Below are 15367 nucleotides of genomic sequence, written 5' to 3'. Positions count from 1 at the left end.
ATCCCTGCTCAGGGCTGCATCCCAGAACTGTCTTGAAGAGCCCCCTCCTATGGTGTCACGCACACAGTGGCAGCCCAGGGGTTCTCATCAGGTGTCCACTGGAACCACCGGGTGCCCTTGATCAGTACGGATCCCCTCGTCCCCTGACCCCACCATTCTGAGGCAGTAGTCTGGGGTGGGCCAGAGTCTGTATAACATCAGGCCACCCAGGGGTTCCTGGTGCCCATGCCAGGGAGAACCACTGCTGCCACCCTCTCTTGACCACTGTCTTTTTTTCCTCCCAGAACAGGTTCTCAGACTATGAGAAGAGGAAGGTAAGAAAATGCCTTTACCCTTCTGTCACTCTTTTCTCATTAAAGATCTCAAATCAACTCAGAAAATATTTGAGAAAATGACTTCTTCCCAGCTCAGAATTAGAGGTCACAGTAATGCCTTCCTCGTAGACGCATGGTCTGCTGCATCCTCACGTGCCTCGGGTGTGTGGTAGAGCATCCATGGGACAGGTGCAGAGACTGAGGCTCAGAGGGGTTGAGCCCAGCCCCAGGCTCTAGACCACCAGCCTCTTCCTGTTAACAGCTTATTCTATTACAGTTGGGCCCTGGAAGGAGGGGAGTGGGGGTTGCTCAGCATGAAGACTTGGAACCTGCTCTGTCGGTGTTAAGGGGTGGATTCTCCCTACTTCTGTGTCCTAACTGCCCCAGGGCCTGTGCTGACAGTCATCAGGATCTGTGTCTTGCAGGAACAGAAGATGCTGGAGAAACTCGAGTTCGAACGGCGCCTGGAACTGGGGCAGCGGGAGCACGCCCAGCTCCTTCAGCAGAGCAGCAGCCAGAAGGATGAGATCCTTCAGACAGTCAAGGAGGTTTGTGAGCTGCCTGCTAGGGTCCAGCCTGGCTGCACCCCCCAGCCAGTGGCCTCCTGGCTTGGGGCGAGGCCCCTGGGGTGTGGAAAGGCAGTGGGATGAAGCTGTCACTTCCTTCTGTCCCCCAGCACCTGGGAGGGCCCTTACGGATCACCCAGGCCAGCCTCCCCATGTGCAGATGGACACTCTGAGGCCTGCCAGGAGGAGCTGGCCCGCGGCCACACAGAAAGGACTGGCAAGGCGGGGTGGAAAGACAGCCTCCTAACCCCAGTCAGTACCCTTCACAGCATCTGAGGGGGTCCCAGGGGCTCAGGACCCCCACCCCCTGCTGCAGGAGCAGTCCCGGCTGGAGCAGGGCCTGAGTGAGCGCCAGCGCCACCTCGACGCAGAGCGGCAGCGGCTGCAGGAGCAGCTGAAGCAGACAGAACAGAACATCTCCAGCCGGATCCAGAAGCTGCTGCAGGAGAATCAGAGGTTGGGCTCTGCTCCTCGGCCCCAGCCCCAGAGTCCTTCCCCAGGCAGTCCCCTGAGGAGCCAGGAAGAGTGTGTTTTTCCGTCACCACCTCTGCTCTTGCCCCGGGCTTCCCTTGTCAGGATCCAGTCTGGGTGCTTCAGCTGGCACCAGCGTACAGAGAAAAGAATCTGACCCAGGCATTACAAAGTCTGGTTTCTTAGCATGAGACTGCTACCAGATTGGACCTGTGGCCTCAGGCAAGTGCTTCCCCACTGGGTCCCAAGCTTCCCGTCTATAAAGTGAGGGGGTTTGACTCGATAGTTGGGATCACATCTGCTCCAGTATTTTGGGTTCTACATAACCCGTTGCACTGAGGTCAGCTATTCACCTGTAGTGAGATTTGCCTAACAAACTCTATGCAAGGTAGGAGCTACTGAGAGCAGATCTTGATGGGGCTGGGGAGACATGGTGCCAGAGAAGCCTAAGAAGTCTAGTGAGGGGGTCCATTGCAGGACCATTCCAGAAACAGGCTCTAGCCATATGCCCTGCTGCTTCCAGGCCTCCTTTTTCTAACCCTGAATCACTTGTTCCTCCATCACCTGTCAGTTTCACAGTACCTGCATGAGTTCAGGTAACCGGTCACTTGTTGGGTGCTTCTTATGTGCCAGCTTGTTACATCTATTTCCTCATTAACTCTACAAATTCACCAAGAAGCTGGGTTGTTTGTGTTTTGTTTTGTTTGAGACAGAGTCTTACTCTGTCACTGAGGCTGGAGTGCAGTGGTGTGATCTCGGCTCACTACAACCTCCTCCTCCCAGTTCAGGGAATTCTCTTGCCTCAGCCTCCCAAGGAGCTGGGACTACAGGCTCAGCTATCAGATATCCCATTTCCTGCTCTGCTCTTCAGACCACAGCCACCACGCCTGGCTAATTTTGTAGAGACAGGGTTTCTCCATGTTGACCAGGCTGGTCTCGAACTCCTGACCTCAAGTGATCTATCCACTTCAGCCTCCCAAAGTGCTGGGATTACAGATGTGAGCCACCGTGCCCGGCTGGGTTTTTTTATTCTTCTAATTTCTTAGGTGAGGAAACCTGGGACTTGAGTGGTTTCAGTAACTGGCTAAGAACCCAGAGCTCCCAGCTAGTAGAGCTAAGGTGCCCCCAGCCCATTTCCTACACCCCTCCGCACAGCCAGGGCAGTGAGACAGGAAACAGGCCTGCTGGGGACTGCCGGGACCTTTTATGATTTTCTCCACAGACAAAAGAAAAGCTCCGAGATTTTGAAATCGCTGGAAAATGAAAGGTAAGTGTTCTTCCAGGGGAGGGCAGTTTTGTTTTTTTGTTTGTTTGCTTGCTTGTTTGTTTTAGATGGAGTCTTGCACTGTCGCCAGGCTGGAGTGCAGTGGCGCAATCTCAGCTTACTGCAACTCCCGCTGCCCAGGTCCAAGCGATTCCCCTGCCTCAGCCTCCCGAGTAGCTGGGACTACAGGCATGCACCACCACGCCCAGCTAATTTTTTGTATTTTAGTAGAGATGGGGTTTCACCATGTTGGCCAGGATGGTCTCGATCTTCTGACCTCATGATCCGCCCTCCTCAGCCTCCCAAAGTGCTGGGATGAGCCGCCGCGCCCAGCCGAGGAGGGCAGCTTTGAGGAGGGAATGTCTTGTGATTCTCCAGAGGATTGTGCCAGGACATTTCCCTAAAGCTATAAGGAGATTCACCTCTTTAGAGGATATTTAATTACAAAGAATCATTCCCTTCAAGTTCATTAAAACATATGTAAACTCCTGAAAAACATTCAGAGACATGAATAAGGCTATATTTATAATGTCCAACTGTATTCCTAGTATAAAAAGTTCAGGCCAGGCGCAGTGGCTCACATCTGTAATCCAGCACTTTGGGAGACCGAGGTGGGCAGATCACTTGAGGTCAGGAATTCGAGACCATCCTGGCCAAAATGGCAAAACCCTGTCTCTACTAAAAATCAAAACTTAGCCAGGAGTGGTGGCAGGCGCCTGTGGTTCCAGGGAAAAAAAAAAAAAAAAATTCAGAAAAGAAATCTACATTTCTGGAAAGAAAAATTATTTAGTTACATAAATTATGTATGGAGGAATAACCTGCAGCCATTAAATGTCTTATTGAATAATATTCCTCATTAAGGGAAAACATAACATATTGCTAATGGAAAAAGTGACAGGCTATATTTAAAGCAGAATTTTTCGTATATCTTTTTTTTTTTTTGAGATGAGGGAGTCTCGCTTTGTCGCCCAGGCTGGAGTGCAGTGGCACAGTCTCAGCTCACTGCAAGCTCCGCCTCCCATGTTCACACCATTCTCCTGCCTCAGCCTCCTGAGTATCTGGGACTACAGGCGCCCACCACCTCGCCCGGCTAATTTTTTTTTGTATTTTTAGTAGAGACAGGGTTTCACCGTGTTAGCCAGGATGGTCTCAACCTCCTGACCTCATGATCTGCCCGCCTCGGCCTCCCAAAGTGCCGGGATTATAGGCGTGACCCACTGCGCCCAGCAACTTTTTTTTTTCTTTTTTTTTTTTTGAGACGGAGTCTCACTCTGTCACCCAGGCTGGAGTGCAGTGGCACGATCTCGGCTCACTGCAACCTCTAACTCCCTAGTTGAAGCGATTTGCCTGCCTCAGCATCCTGAGTAGCTGGGACTACAGACGCGGTGCCACCAGGCCCGGCTGATTTTGTATTTTTAGTAGAGATGGGGTTTCACCATGTTGGCCAGGCTGGTCTCAAACTCCTGACCTCAAGTCATCTGCCCGCCTCAGGCTCCCAAAGTGCTGGGATTACAGGTGTGAGCCACCGCACCCGGCCATGTGACTATTTGTGAAGGAAATATTTAAAGGACATTTTGCTAGGTGCTAGCTTACCTTCCCAAAAACATTCTGCCGGTTGACACTCCTCTCAGCAGGCTAGGAAAGTGCGCATTTCTCCACCATCATCACCTTCACCAGCACCAGCAGTTACCAGTTTTCTTCATCTCAACCAACCTAGTAGGTGAAAAGGTTTTACTTTCTTTAGTTACCGGTAATGTTAAGCATCTTTCCAGATGTTTATTGATCACTTGAATTTCAGCATTGGCTATTTGTTCTTTTGCCCATTTTCTAAGGGAGTGTCCATCTTTTTACACAAGATACTCAAACTACAGGCTGAAGGCAAACGGGGCCTCAAGGGTTGCTTGTGATGTGTTAGGCATCCAGAGAGCCCATCCAGGTGTAGGTTGCCAAATCAAGGAGGCCTTCCTGGAGGAGGTGGTGTTCATCTGCTGGGATTTCCTGTTGGAAATGTTAAATTTGCTGAATGAATGGACGGATTTTTTTCTAGAATAAGAATGGAACAGTTGATGTCCATAACCCAGGAGGAGACTGAGAACCTGCGGCGACGTGAGGTTGCCTGTGAGTTTCGGGATGGGGAGCTCGTGAGCACGCTGCCTGCTGGCCGGGCTGGCAGGGTAGATGGCCCTCCCTCTGTTGGCCATGCATGGAGGGGGCATTGAGTGTTGGCCCTCGAGAGGGGCAGTCAAGTCCTGCCATGGAGCACAGGCTCTGGAGTCAGCCTAAACATGGATTCAGAGTCCCAGTTCAGACACCCACCATGTGACCTTAGGGACATTACTGCTCCCCAACTTTTCCAAGCCTTGGTTTTCTTAGCTACAAAATGGAGGAAATGGGCCAGGTGTGGGGGCTCATGCCTGTAATCCCAGTGCTTTAGGAAGCCGAGGCTGGAGGATCACATGAGCCCAGGAGTTCAAGGCTGCAGTGAGCTGTGATCACGCTACTGCACTTCAGCCTGGGTAACACAGCGAGACTGTTTCTCAAAAAAACAAAAAGAAAGTCCAAATGCTCCCAAATAGAGGATTATTTAAATAAATGTTGGTGATCCATGTGCTGTGGCGCTCTGGTATTAGCATCCCATTAACATGTTATCATGGGGAGTGTTCATAAAAAGTGGGAAGTGGGATGATACCATTTTCATTTTTTTAATTGTAAAATATGCATCATGTAAAATTTACCATCTTAATCACTGTATTTTATTTTATTTTATTTATGTTTTGAGACAAAGTCTCGCTCTGTCGCTCAGGCTGGAGTACAGTGGTGTGATCTTGGCTCACTGCAACCTCCGCCTCCCAGGTTTAAGCAATTGTCTGCCTCAGTTTCCGAGTAGCTGGGATCACAGACACACACCACCACACCAGGCTAATTTTTGTATTTTTAGTGGAGACAGGGTTTTGCCACGTTGGCCAGGCTGGTCTTTTTTTTTTTTTTTTTTTTGAGACGGAGTCTTGCTCTGTCGCCCGAGCTGGAGTGCAGTGGCCAGATCTCAGCTCACTGCAAGCTCCGCCTCCCGGGTTTACGCCATTCTCCTGCCTCAGCCTCCGGAGTAGCTGGGACTACAGGCGCCCGCCACCTCGCCCGGCTAGATTTTTGTATTTTTAGTAGAGACGGGGTTTCACCGTGTTAGCCAGGATGGTCTCGATCTCCTGACCTCGTGATCCGCCCGTCTCGGCCTCCCAAAGTGCTGGGATTACAGGCTTGAGCCACTGCGCCCGGCCCAGGCTGGTCTTAAACTCGTTACCTCAAGAGATCCGCCTGCCTCGACCTCCTGAAGTGCTGGGATTACACGCATGAGCCACTGTGCCCGGCCTTCATTTTAAAATAGATTAGTTCTGTGGCATTATTGTACAACTGCCAGCACCACCCATCGCCAGAACTTTTTCATCTTCCTCAACTGAAACTGTCCCTAGTAAACACTAACTCCCCATGCCCCCCTCCCGTCAGCCCCTGGGAATCAACATTCTACTTTCTGTGTATGGATTTGACTGTTATAAGTACCTCCTATATGTGGAATCATACAATATTTCTCCTTTTGTGTCTATCGTATTTCACTTGCCATATTTCACCTCAGGTTCATCCATGTTGTAGCATGTGTTTGAATTTCTTTACCTTTTTTTTTTTTCTATTTCTTTGTTTCTAAACACAAGCCCACCAGGGAAAAATGTTCTTCCTTTTCAATACTAAATAATGTTGCATTGCCTGTATTTGCCACATTTTCTTTCTTTCTTTCTTTTTTTTCCTTGCTCTGTCACCAGGCTGGAGTGCAGTGGTGTGAACACGCTCACTGCAGCCTCCACCTCCTGGGCTCAAGTAATCCTCCCATTACAGCTTCCCAAGTAGTTGGGACTACAGACACACGACACCTCACCTGGCCAATTTTTTTCTTTTTTTTTAAGAGATAGGGTCTCACTCTGTTGCCCAGGCCGGTCTCAAACTCCTGGGCTCAAGCAGTTTTCCCACCTTGGTCTCCTATAAGTGCTTAGATTACAGGTGTGAGTTGCCGTGTCCAGTCTCTACATTTTCTTTATCCATTCATCTATCAATGGGTATTTGGGCTGTTTCCACTTTTTGACTGTTATAAATAATGCTACAAATTTGTGTGTACAAATATCTATTCTAGTCCCTTCTTTCAATTCTTTTATTTTAATTGTTTGATTTTTCTTTTGTTTTTCTTTTTTTTTTTGAGATAGAGTCTCGCTCTGTTGCCCATGCTGGAGTGCAGTGGCATGATCTCAGCTCGCTGCAACCTCTGCCTCCTGGATTCAAGCGATTCTCCTGCCTTAGACTCCCAAGTAGCTGAGATTACAGGCACCTGCCACCATGCCCAGCTAATTTTTGTATTTTTAGTAGAGACACAGTTTTGCCATCTTGGCCAGGCTGGTCTTGAACTCCTGACCTCAGTGATCCACCTGCCTCAGCTTCCCAAAGTGCCGGGATTATAGGCATGGGCCACCACGCCTGGCCTATTTTAATTTTTTTAAATTCCTAAATGCATAAAAATTGACTAGAAGAATATACATCAAAATGGAATAATATTTCTGGATGACAAGATCACAGATTTTATGTATGTGCTATTCAGTGTTTTACAATTAGCCTTCCAAGCATATGTTGCTTTTATAATTAAAAAGAACAGGCTGGGCGCAATGGCTCACACCTGTAATCCCAGCACTTTGGGAGGCCGAGGCGGGTGGATCACAAGGTCAAGAGATCGAGACCATCCTGGGGCTAACATGGTGAAACCCTGTCTCTATTAATAATACAAAAAACTAGCTGGGTGTGGTGGCGGGCCCCTGTAGTCCCAGCTACTCGGGAGGCTGAGGCAAGAGAATGGGGTGAACCCAGGAGGCAGAGCTTGCAGTGAGCCGAGATCGCGCCACTGCACCCCAGCCTGGGCGACAGAATGAGACTCTATCTCAAAAAGAAAAAAGAAAAAAAGGGTTTTTTAAGGTGACTCTCAGGTAGGTAACCAGGTGAGGCCTCAAGGAGGCCTCTTCCTCAGTTCCCGTGGAAATCCCTGCTGCATCCCTGCCCAAGTGCCACAGGAACAGCCACCCCACTCAGCTGTCCCCACCTCATGTTCCCGCAGCCGCCATGCAGCAGATGCTGACTGAGAGCTGTAAGAACCGGCTCATCCAGATGGCCTATGAATCTCAGAGGCAGAACTTGGTCCAGCAGGCCTGTTCCAGGTAAGGTAAGGAAGAGGAGTCCCAGGTGAGGGAGTTGGGGGAGCTGGCTCAGGGCCCAAGACTGTGGGATGAGAGCTGGGCACTAAACCTCCCGCCCTGGTCTACCCCAGCCTCCTATCTGCCATTAGGAGCAAGTGATGGCTGCTCTTCCTGAGTTTTCTAGCTGGATCCATGATTCAGCATTGGGCTGTGTTAAAGTAGTAACAGTCACTCCCATTTCTTGTGCGCTCCCTGTGTGGCAGGCACTCAGCTAAGCGATGAACCGCACTCGCTGATTGATTCTAGGATGGACTGTATTGTTATTAACCCCATTTTACAATTGCAACTCAGGTTCTGAGAAACTGTATAACACACCCAAGGAAGCACAGCCAGCAGGCGGTGGAGCCAGGATTTGAGCCCAGCAGAGGGGAGGGGGGTGCTCTTGACTGGGGTACACTCGTTAGTGTCCGAGGACTCCCACGGTTGGGAGTGGGATGCCCTGGAGGGGTAAGCGAAGGGGTTGTTTTCATGCTGATTGCCGCTCTGGGGTCCAGCTCCCTGTGCTCACTGTGGCACCGTGGGTTAGTTGGAGGTTCCACAGGCACCCAGCAGAGCCAGCGGGGAAAACTCAGTCAGTGCTCAGGATCCCCAGACAGGGACAGGCCAGCAGCCCTGGATGCCCTGTTTCTCCTCCCATGCAGGTGGCTGGCACAGCTGCCACCCTCCAGGGCACCTGAACTGTGCCAGCCTCCCCTGGGTCCCTGCAGATGTGGGAATTTCTCGCCTGTTTCCTGATACATGACACTGTGCTTAGGAGTTGCAAGCGCAGGGGTCAAACAGACCTGGATCCAGGTCCCACTTTTACTTACTAACCGTGAGGCCTCAGGGGAGTCTCTTTCCTTCCCTGGGCTTCCAATTCCTTATCAGATAAATCATAGTACCTACCCGTAGAGTTGGTGGAGGATTCGATGAGTGTTAATGAGCATGATGTCTAGTGCATAAAGGTCCAATAAGTACTTGCTATTGTTGTGAAGCAGGGACCTCACTGGAAAAAAAAAATTGCTATTATGAAATAAACAAAACCAAGATAGTGGCTGGGCGCAGTGGCTCACACCTGTAATCCCAGCACTTTGGGAGGCCGAAGTGGGTGGATCAACTGAGGTCGGGAGTTTGAGACCAGCCTGGCCAACATGGTAAAACCCCGTCTCTACTAAAAATACAAAAAAAATAGCCAAACGTGGCAGTGGGCGCCTATAATCCCAGCTACTTGGGAGGCTGAGGCAGGATAATTCCTTGAACCTGGGAGGTAGAGGCTGCAGTGAGCCAAGATCATACCATTGCACTGCACTCCAGCCTGGGTGACAGAGTAAGACTCCATCTCAAAAAAAAAAAAAAAAAAAAAAAAAAAACAAGATGGTACCAAAGCACAGACATACTTGAGGCTACAGGTTCTTGTGCCCAAATCAAGGGCTGCTCCCTGCTTCCTGCCCAGGGTGAAAATGCCAGGAAGGACAGTTTTGTCACACTTCAGTGGCTCAGCACCCTTGGGAGTCAGGAGCTCCCCACCCATGGACGTGGCTGGGCAGAGGCCAGGCATCCATTTCGGGGGGTGCTGTGGAGGGGATTCTGGTGGAGGGTTGGGTGAGAGGACCTGGAAGCGTCTCTCTCCCAGCTCCCGACTCGATCCCCTCCCCTCCAGGGCATGGGATTCAGACAGACTCGATGTCTGTGCCCCACCCAGGCAGGGCCCGGCTCCCGCAGGTACTCCATGAGTATGATCCAGTGAAGAAATGGGTTATCTTGATCTCCTCCAAGGGGCCTGGCACATAGTAGGTGCTCAGGAAACATTCCAAGAATGAATGAATCTGTTGTCTTTCTGGCAGCATGGCCGAAATGGATGAACGATTCCAGCAGATTCTGTCGTGGCAGCAAATGGATCAGAACAAAGCCATCAGCCAGATCCTGCAGGAGGTGAGTCCTCGCCCAGGGCCTGAGGGTGGGGGCTCAGGAGGGAGGTTCAGGAGCCAGGACAGAGCGCCAAGCTCTACACAGAGCCCTTCCTAGACAGTGTGTGAGGCCCCAGAGGTTTGTGACCATAGAAGTGTACAAGCGATCAGGGTGAGGGGTAGAGAGAGGCCGAGGGGGGACACGGGGGATGGTCTTCTGGTCATTAAAATCCACAGAAGCACCTCCACCTGCTCCCTGGGAGGCTCCCACCCCCATCCTGTGTAGAAGGCTCCATTGGAAGGACTTAAGTGGCAGGAGGTGATGGTGACCACACCATGGAGGTCAGGCCACAGAGGACGCTGTGGGACCTCTGACCTCTTCTCATGTCTAGACCTGCTGTGCTGCTGTCTGCTCTTCCACCTCTGCGGTGCTCAGGAGGTGCCTGGCAGGGCCCTTGAGTGGATGAAACGATAGGCCCCTGAGACCTCCTCCCCTTCAGTGTCCATATTACTCTGTTTAGTGTGTGGTTTTTTTTTGTTTTTGTTTTTGTTTTTGTTTTGAGACGGAGTCTCGCTCTGTCACCCAGGCTGGAGTGCAGTGGCCAAATCTCAGCTCACTGCAAGCTCCGCCTCCCAGGTTCACGCCATTCTCCTGCCTCAGCCTCCCGGGTAGCTGGGACTACAGGCACCCGTCACCTCTCCCGGCTAGTTTTTTGTATTTTTTAGTAGAGACGGGGTTTCACCATGTTGGCCAGGATGGTCTCGATCTCCTGACCTCGTGATCCGCCAGTCTCGGCCTCCCAAAGTGCTGGGATAACAGGCTTGAGCCACCGCGCCCGGCCTGTTTTCTTTTTTTGAGATGGAGTTTCCCTCTTGTTGCCCAGGTTGGAGTGCAGTGGTGTGATCTCAGCTCACTGCAACCTCTGTCTCCCAGGTTCAAGCAATTCTCCTGCCTCAACCTCCCAAGTAGCTAGAATTACAGGCACCCACCACCACACCCAACTAATTTTTGTATTTTTAGTAGAGACAGGGTTTTGCCACATTGGCCAGGCTGGTCTCAAACTCCTGACCTCAGCTGATCCACCCGCCTTGGCCTCCCAAAGTGCTGAGTTTACAGTCATGAGACACCACGCCTGGCCTGTTTAGCTTTTTATTTTCCTTTTTTTCTTTTCTTTTGTTTAAAGACAAGTTCTTGCTCTGTTGCCCAGGATGAGTGAAGTGATGTGATCACAGTTCACTGCAGCCTCAAACTCCTGGGCTCAAACAATCCTCCCACCTTTGCCTCCTGAGTAGCTGAGACTATAGGGCCACCATGCCCAGCTAATTTTTTTGATTTTTTTGTAGAGACAGAGTCTCCCTGTGTTGCCCAGGCTGGTCTCAAACTCCTGGGCTCAAGCAGTCCTCCTGCCTCAGCCTCCCAAAGTGCTGGGATTACAGATGTGAGCCACTGGCCTGTTCAGCTCTTTCCTGCAGCCTCGTGGGAGTCTCGCCACTGCCTCCCTTCTTCCCTCCCCTTTCTCGCCTGTCCTCTGCGTGTTTGTCATCCCTCCCTGCTCCTTTCTTCCTAATTTCAATCTCTGTTCTAAAATGGTTTGACTTAGTGTCTGTGGAGCTTGTCTGAGGAAAATTCTCCGTTTCTCGGAGGAGGCATCTGCCTTGTGGTTAAGTGGGGCTCGGGAGCTGGATAGCCTTGGTGTGTGTCCCAGCACCACTGATTCATGCTTCTCAGTGTCACTTTCCCCATGTGTGAAACGGGGCAGTAAAAGCACCCACACGGTCCACTGCGGTGGAAATTCAGGGTGTGATGCCGGAAGTGCATCAAGTAGAGGCCAGCCCGAAATGAGCCCCCAATATCATTTTAAGGTTTACACAAGTGAGGTGAAATCTCTCTCTCTCAGACGAAAACCCATCCATTAAGGTGCTCTGTACATAGCTTTTGCTTTTCACAGAGATGGGGCTGCAGGGAAAGATGTGGGCACGGCCCCTGCTGAGGGCTGGTGGTCTGTGTTGCAGAGTGCGATGCAGAAGGCTGCGTTCGAGGCACTTCAAGTGAAGAAAGACCTGATGCATCGGCAGATCAGGAGCCAGGTGAGCGCTGGGGCCGTGGTCCCTGGACCTGCCCTCTCAGAGACTTGCAGAGTAGCCCTCCAGGGCGGCAGGTCACAGCAGTTGCGGTTTGAACCCCAGCTCCTTGGCTTGCTAGCCCAGCAAGAGGTCGAGGCCTTGCCCTCAGAACCTCCCTTTGCTCCCAGCCTTGTGTCAGGGCTGCTGGGAGGGTGCCTGGAGGCCTCCTATTCTGGGGTCTGGCGAGGGTCTTGCCAGTGAGCGTGGCCTGTCAGGTCTCCACCACGCCTGGGCCAGGGAGGGCGGTGCTGATGTGTGGCTTTGACTACTCCGCTTCCTCTGCTGTCGGTGGTCCAGGAAGGACTTCCCCACTAGGAAAAGCAGCCAGTGCAGGCCCCGGCGCTCCCACAGCCCAGACCCACAGAGGCGTCTCGGGAGCATGTGGTATTTTCCCCAGAAGAGGGCAGGTGGGGCTGTGAGCCACGGTGGTCCTGACACCTGCTGAAAAGTGACCTTGGCCCCGGAGGAGGAAGTCCTCCTCCTAGACCCTCCGTCACGTGACAAGATCCCCCTTAGGCCAGCTGCTGACCTTCAGGCTGTCCTTGGGCAAGCCCACCTATGTGGCCTGGTGGCACCGCCTGTGGAGCGGGGCTGGGTCTGGGGCTGGGTCTGGGGCTGCGGTGGGCGTCAGGCTATGGGAGCGCTCCTGCATCATGTTCAGCACACTGAAGTTTGCATTTTTGCATGGTTTTTTTCTTTCTTTCTCTATTTTTCTTTCTTTTTTTTTTTTTTTGGACCAATTTACCTTTTTAATTTCCCTCTTTAATTTCAATTCCACATTGCCGGACATGAAGCTCATTCCTCTGACCAGGGGTTGGTGGTGTCATAGGGACTTAGGGATGAGGGTCACTGGGTCATGGGCACAGGATAGAGAAGTACTGGCTGTGGCGTCTGACCTCCCCCTCGCCTGCCGCCCAGGGCTAAAATCTCCTAGACACACCCTGGAGAGTGTGCAAGGGCCCCCCACATTCTCACTGCAGATGGTTTTGACCAGGTCAGCTGTTGCCCTTCAAAGCCTGAGCTGGGGCATCCCAGAGAAAGGGATCTCTCACTTACCTGCTCTGTGTCCTTGGGCAAGTGACTTAACCTCTCTGAGCCTTTGTTTTCTTGTCTGTAAAATAGAGGCAATAATACCTCCTAACAGTCAGAGAATTGATGAAATATTACACATCAAGTGTGCAGCACAGGCCTAACACACAGCAAGTGCTCAAGACATACCAGCTAGTGTTCCCATCGTTACTCAGTCACTTCCGGTACCCTCTGCTCTCCCCTGCAACAGCGACGAGAGGGACAAGAGAACTTGACCAGCAGGAGGCTGGGTGATAGTTCTGTCTATGCCTCACTCTGGCCTGAATCCCAAGGAAAGCCCCCTCTCCATTACACAAGCCTTTATCCCGTGCCCACTCTAGGACAGATCCTGTGCTGGGCTCTTGGTAAACAGTGTTGGCCATGACAAACACGTTCATGACCCCACCAACGCAAGGCCATGAAGGAACAAATTCTTGTTCAAGCCCCTTGATGAGGTTCCCAGGCCTACAGGTTCCCCTCATTCCAGAGCCTCCCCAGCCCCCCAGAAAGGCTTCTTAGACCCCACTTGGTCACCAGAGAGTAGCAGCACAAAACTGAACTGTGGTTAATGTGAGTAAAAAAAAAACCCTGTCTCGTCTTCTGTTTAGATTAAGTTAATAGAAACTGAGTTATTGCAGCTGACACAGCTGGAGTTAAAGAGGAAGTCCCTGGACACAGAGACACTCCAGGTATGTAGGGCTCCCTGCCCCTGCCCTCCTTCACGTGGTGAGACCCCCACCTGGTGCTCCCTCCCAGCCCCCGGCAGCTGCTCGCCAGCCCCTGGGAGTCAAGGGCTTCTCCAGCAGACAGACGGCAGAGCTCCTCTGTGGCTGTGACACCAGAGGACACCCCCAGCCCCAGAAGGCCCAGCGCAGGCCAGGGTTAGAGGTGGTCAGCCTGTTGCGAGGCAGGAGGGTCAGAGGAAGGAGGGTTTCATTGCCAAGGCTCCCCCGCTCCATCTCCATCAGTGCGTTTCCTGTGCTGGGTGCGGGCCACCGCCGAGCTCTGTCTCTCTCTCTAGGTGGGTGCGGGCCACCGCCGAGCTCCTGTCTCTCTGTAGGCCGTGCTTTAGGCCCTTGGGCAGGCATCCTCCAGGGCTGGAGCTTTTGGGTGTCCTGGGATGTCTGGAGGAGAGGGCCCAGCCGCATCTGTGTAATTCCCTGCAGGCAGCATCTCTGGGGCTCCAGCCCGGGGTCCTGCCCACACAGATGAGAGGGCAGCGGGGACTGGCAGCTGGCCTCCTGGACTGGATGCCTGGGAGCCGGGTGTGGCCTGGTACAACCCTGCTGTGCAACCTTGGCAGGTTGGGGAGGTGGGGCAGCCCTTTCCCCTCTCTGAACCTCAGCCTCTCCAGCTGCAGACGGAGGGCTGGACGGGGTGGTGTGTGAGGACATGTGCCCGTGCCAAGAGTTTGAGCAGAGCCTTCGGTCTGTCACTGTCCCTGTGTCTTTTCTGTGGAGAGGTCTCAAGCCGTCCCATGGACTCCTCAGTGCAGTGAGGGCTCTGGGGTCTGGATCCCTGGTCTCAGGTGCACCACAGGTGTGCTGTGTGCCCTTAGGCAGGCCTCTGCCCTTCCAGGCCTTCTTCCCCTACTCCGTAAGATGACAGCGGTCCTCCAGGCCCAGCCTGTGCCATCAGGCCATCGGAGAAGGCTGAGCTAACAAGGGAAAGCCCTTTGTGAGCCTTGAAATGATCTTCAGAGATGAGAGGACTGGGGCTGCTTTCAGAGAAGCTGCAGCCATCGTGCCTGGCGGGTGCCCTAGTCCCTGCCCACGAGTGCGGCAGGGCTCTGGCTGTCGGGGCCCCCATGGGGGTTTCCAAGAGCAGGTGTGGGAGTGGAGCAGGGACCCCAGGCTCTGGTTTGCACGCACCTCCATCTGTGTGGGGCCCCACACCCTTCCCCACCATTTGCTTCTGCCCCTGTGCTCTGTTGTCTGGGAGACCAAGGCAGGCACCGGTGGCTTGTCATTTCTTTTGTTTGATGTTTCTTACCATCCCATTGTCATCAGTCACCAGGATCCCATGCCTGACAACCCCACAAGGAAGAGAGATGCAGGCTTAGGGGAAGGGGGGCAGAAGGGCCTCTTAGCTTTGTCCCCCAGCTCAGCCTGGAGGCGTTGGGCAGAGAACCGGGTGAGCAGGAGGCCAGGCTCTTCTCCATCCTGCCGCCACGGGACTCCTGCGCTGAGGCCAGCTCACGGTGGTGTGGGGTGTGGTCTTGTTTGCAGGAGATGATCTCGGAGCAGCGCTGGGCCCTCAGCTCCCTGCTCCAGCAGCTGCTCAAAGAGAAGCAGCAGCGAGAGGAAGAGCTCCGGGAAATCCTGGTATGTGTTTGGCTTCTGTGCTCAGCATCACACACGCGTTTACTTTTCTTTAACAGACTTGCCATTTT

At 52.6% G+C, this 15367-nt stretch overlaps 1 protein-coding gene across 3 annotated transcripts in view; it reads left to right on the top strand.

The window, feature by feature from the left end:
* LRSAM1 (leucine rich repeat and sterile alpha motif containing 1) overlaps nucleotides 1–15367 on the top strand; it is a 54735-nt gene that overhangs the window by 27721 nt on the left and 11647 nt on the right. For all 3 annotated transcript variants that reach the window (XR_002732583.1, XM_023217098.2, XM_023217095.2), the window contains exons 12-21: nucleotides 285–314; nucleotides 740–862; nucleotides 1197–1336; nucleotides 2574–2618; nucleotides 4663–4733; nucleotides 7759–7858; nucleotides 9721–9808; nucleotides 11797–11871; nucleotides 13584–13664; nucleotides 15204–15299. Coding sequence is in view for 2 of the 3 variants with exons in the window: in XM_023217098.2 (XP_023072866.1) it covers nucleotides 285–314; nucleotides 740–862; nucleotides 1197–1336; nucleotides 2574–2618; nucleotides 4663–4733; nucleotides 7759–7858; nucleotides 9721–9808; nucleotides 11797–11871; nucleotides 13584–13664; nucleotides 15204–15299 (849 nt within the window). In the remaining variant the exon portion in view is untranslated. The remainder of the gene's footprint in view (nucleotides 1–284; nucleotides 315–739; nucleotides 863–1196; nucleotides 1337–2573; nucleotides 2619–4662; nucleotides 4734–7758; nucleotides 7859–9720; nucleotides 9809–11796; nucleotides 11872–13583; nucleotides 13665–15203; nucleotides 15300–15367) is intronic.

This window comes from Piliocolobus tephrosceles, chromosome 14, assembly GCF_002776525.5.
Source record: "Piliocolobus tephrosceles isolate RC106 chromosome 14, ASM277652v3, whole genome shotgun sequence".
Classification (NCBI taxonomy): Eukaryota; Metazoa; Chordata; class Mammalia; order Primates; family Cercopithecidae; genus Piliocolobus; species Piliocolobus tephrosceles.
This window is presented reverse-complemented; position numbering and strand designations above follow the sequence as displayed.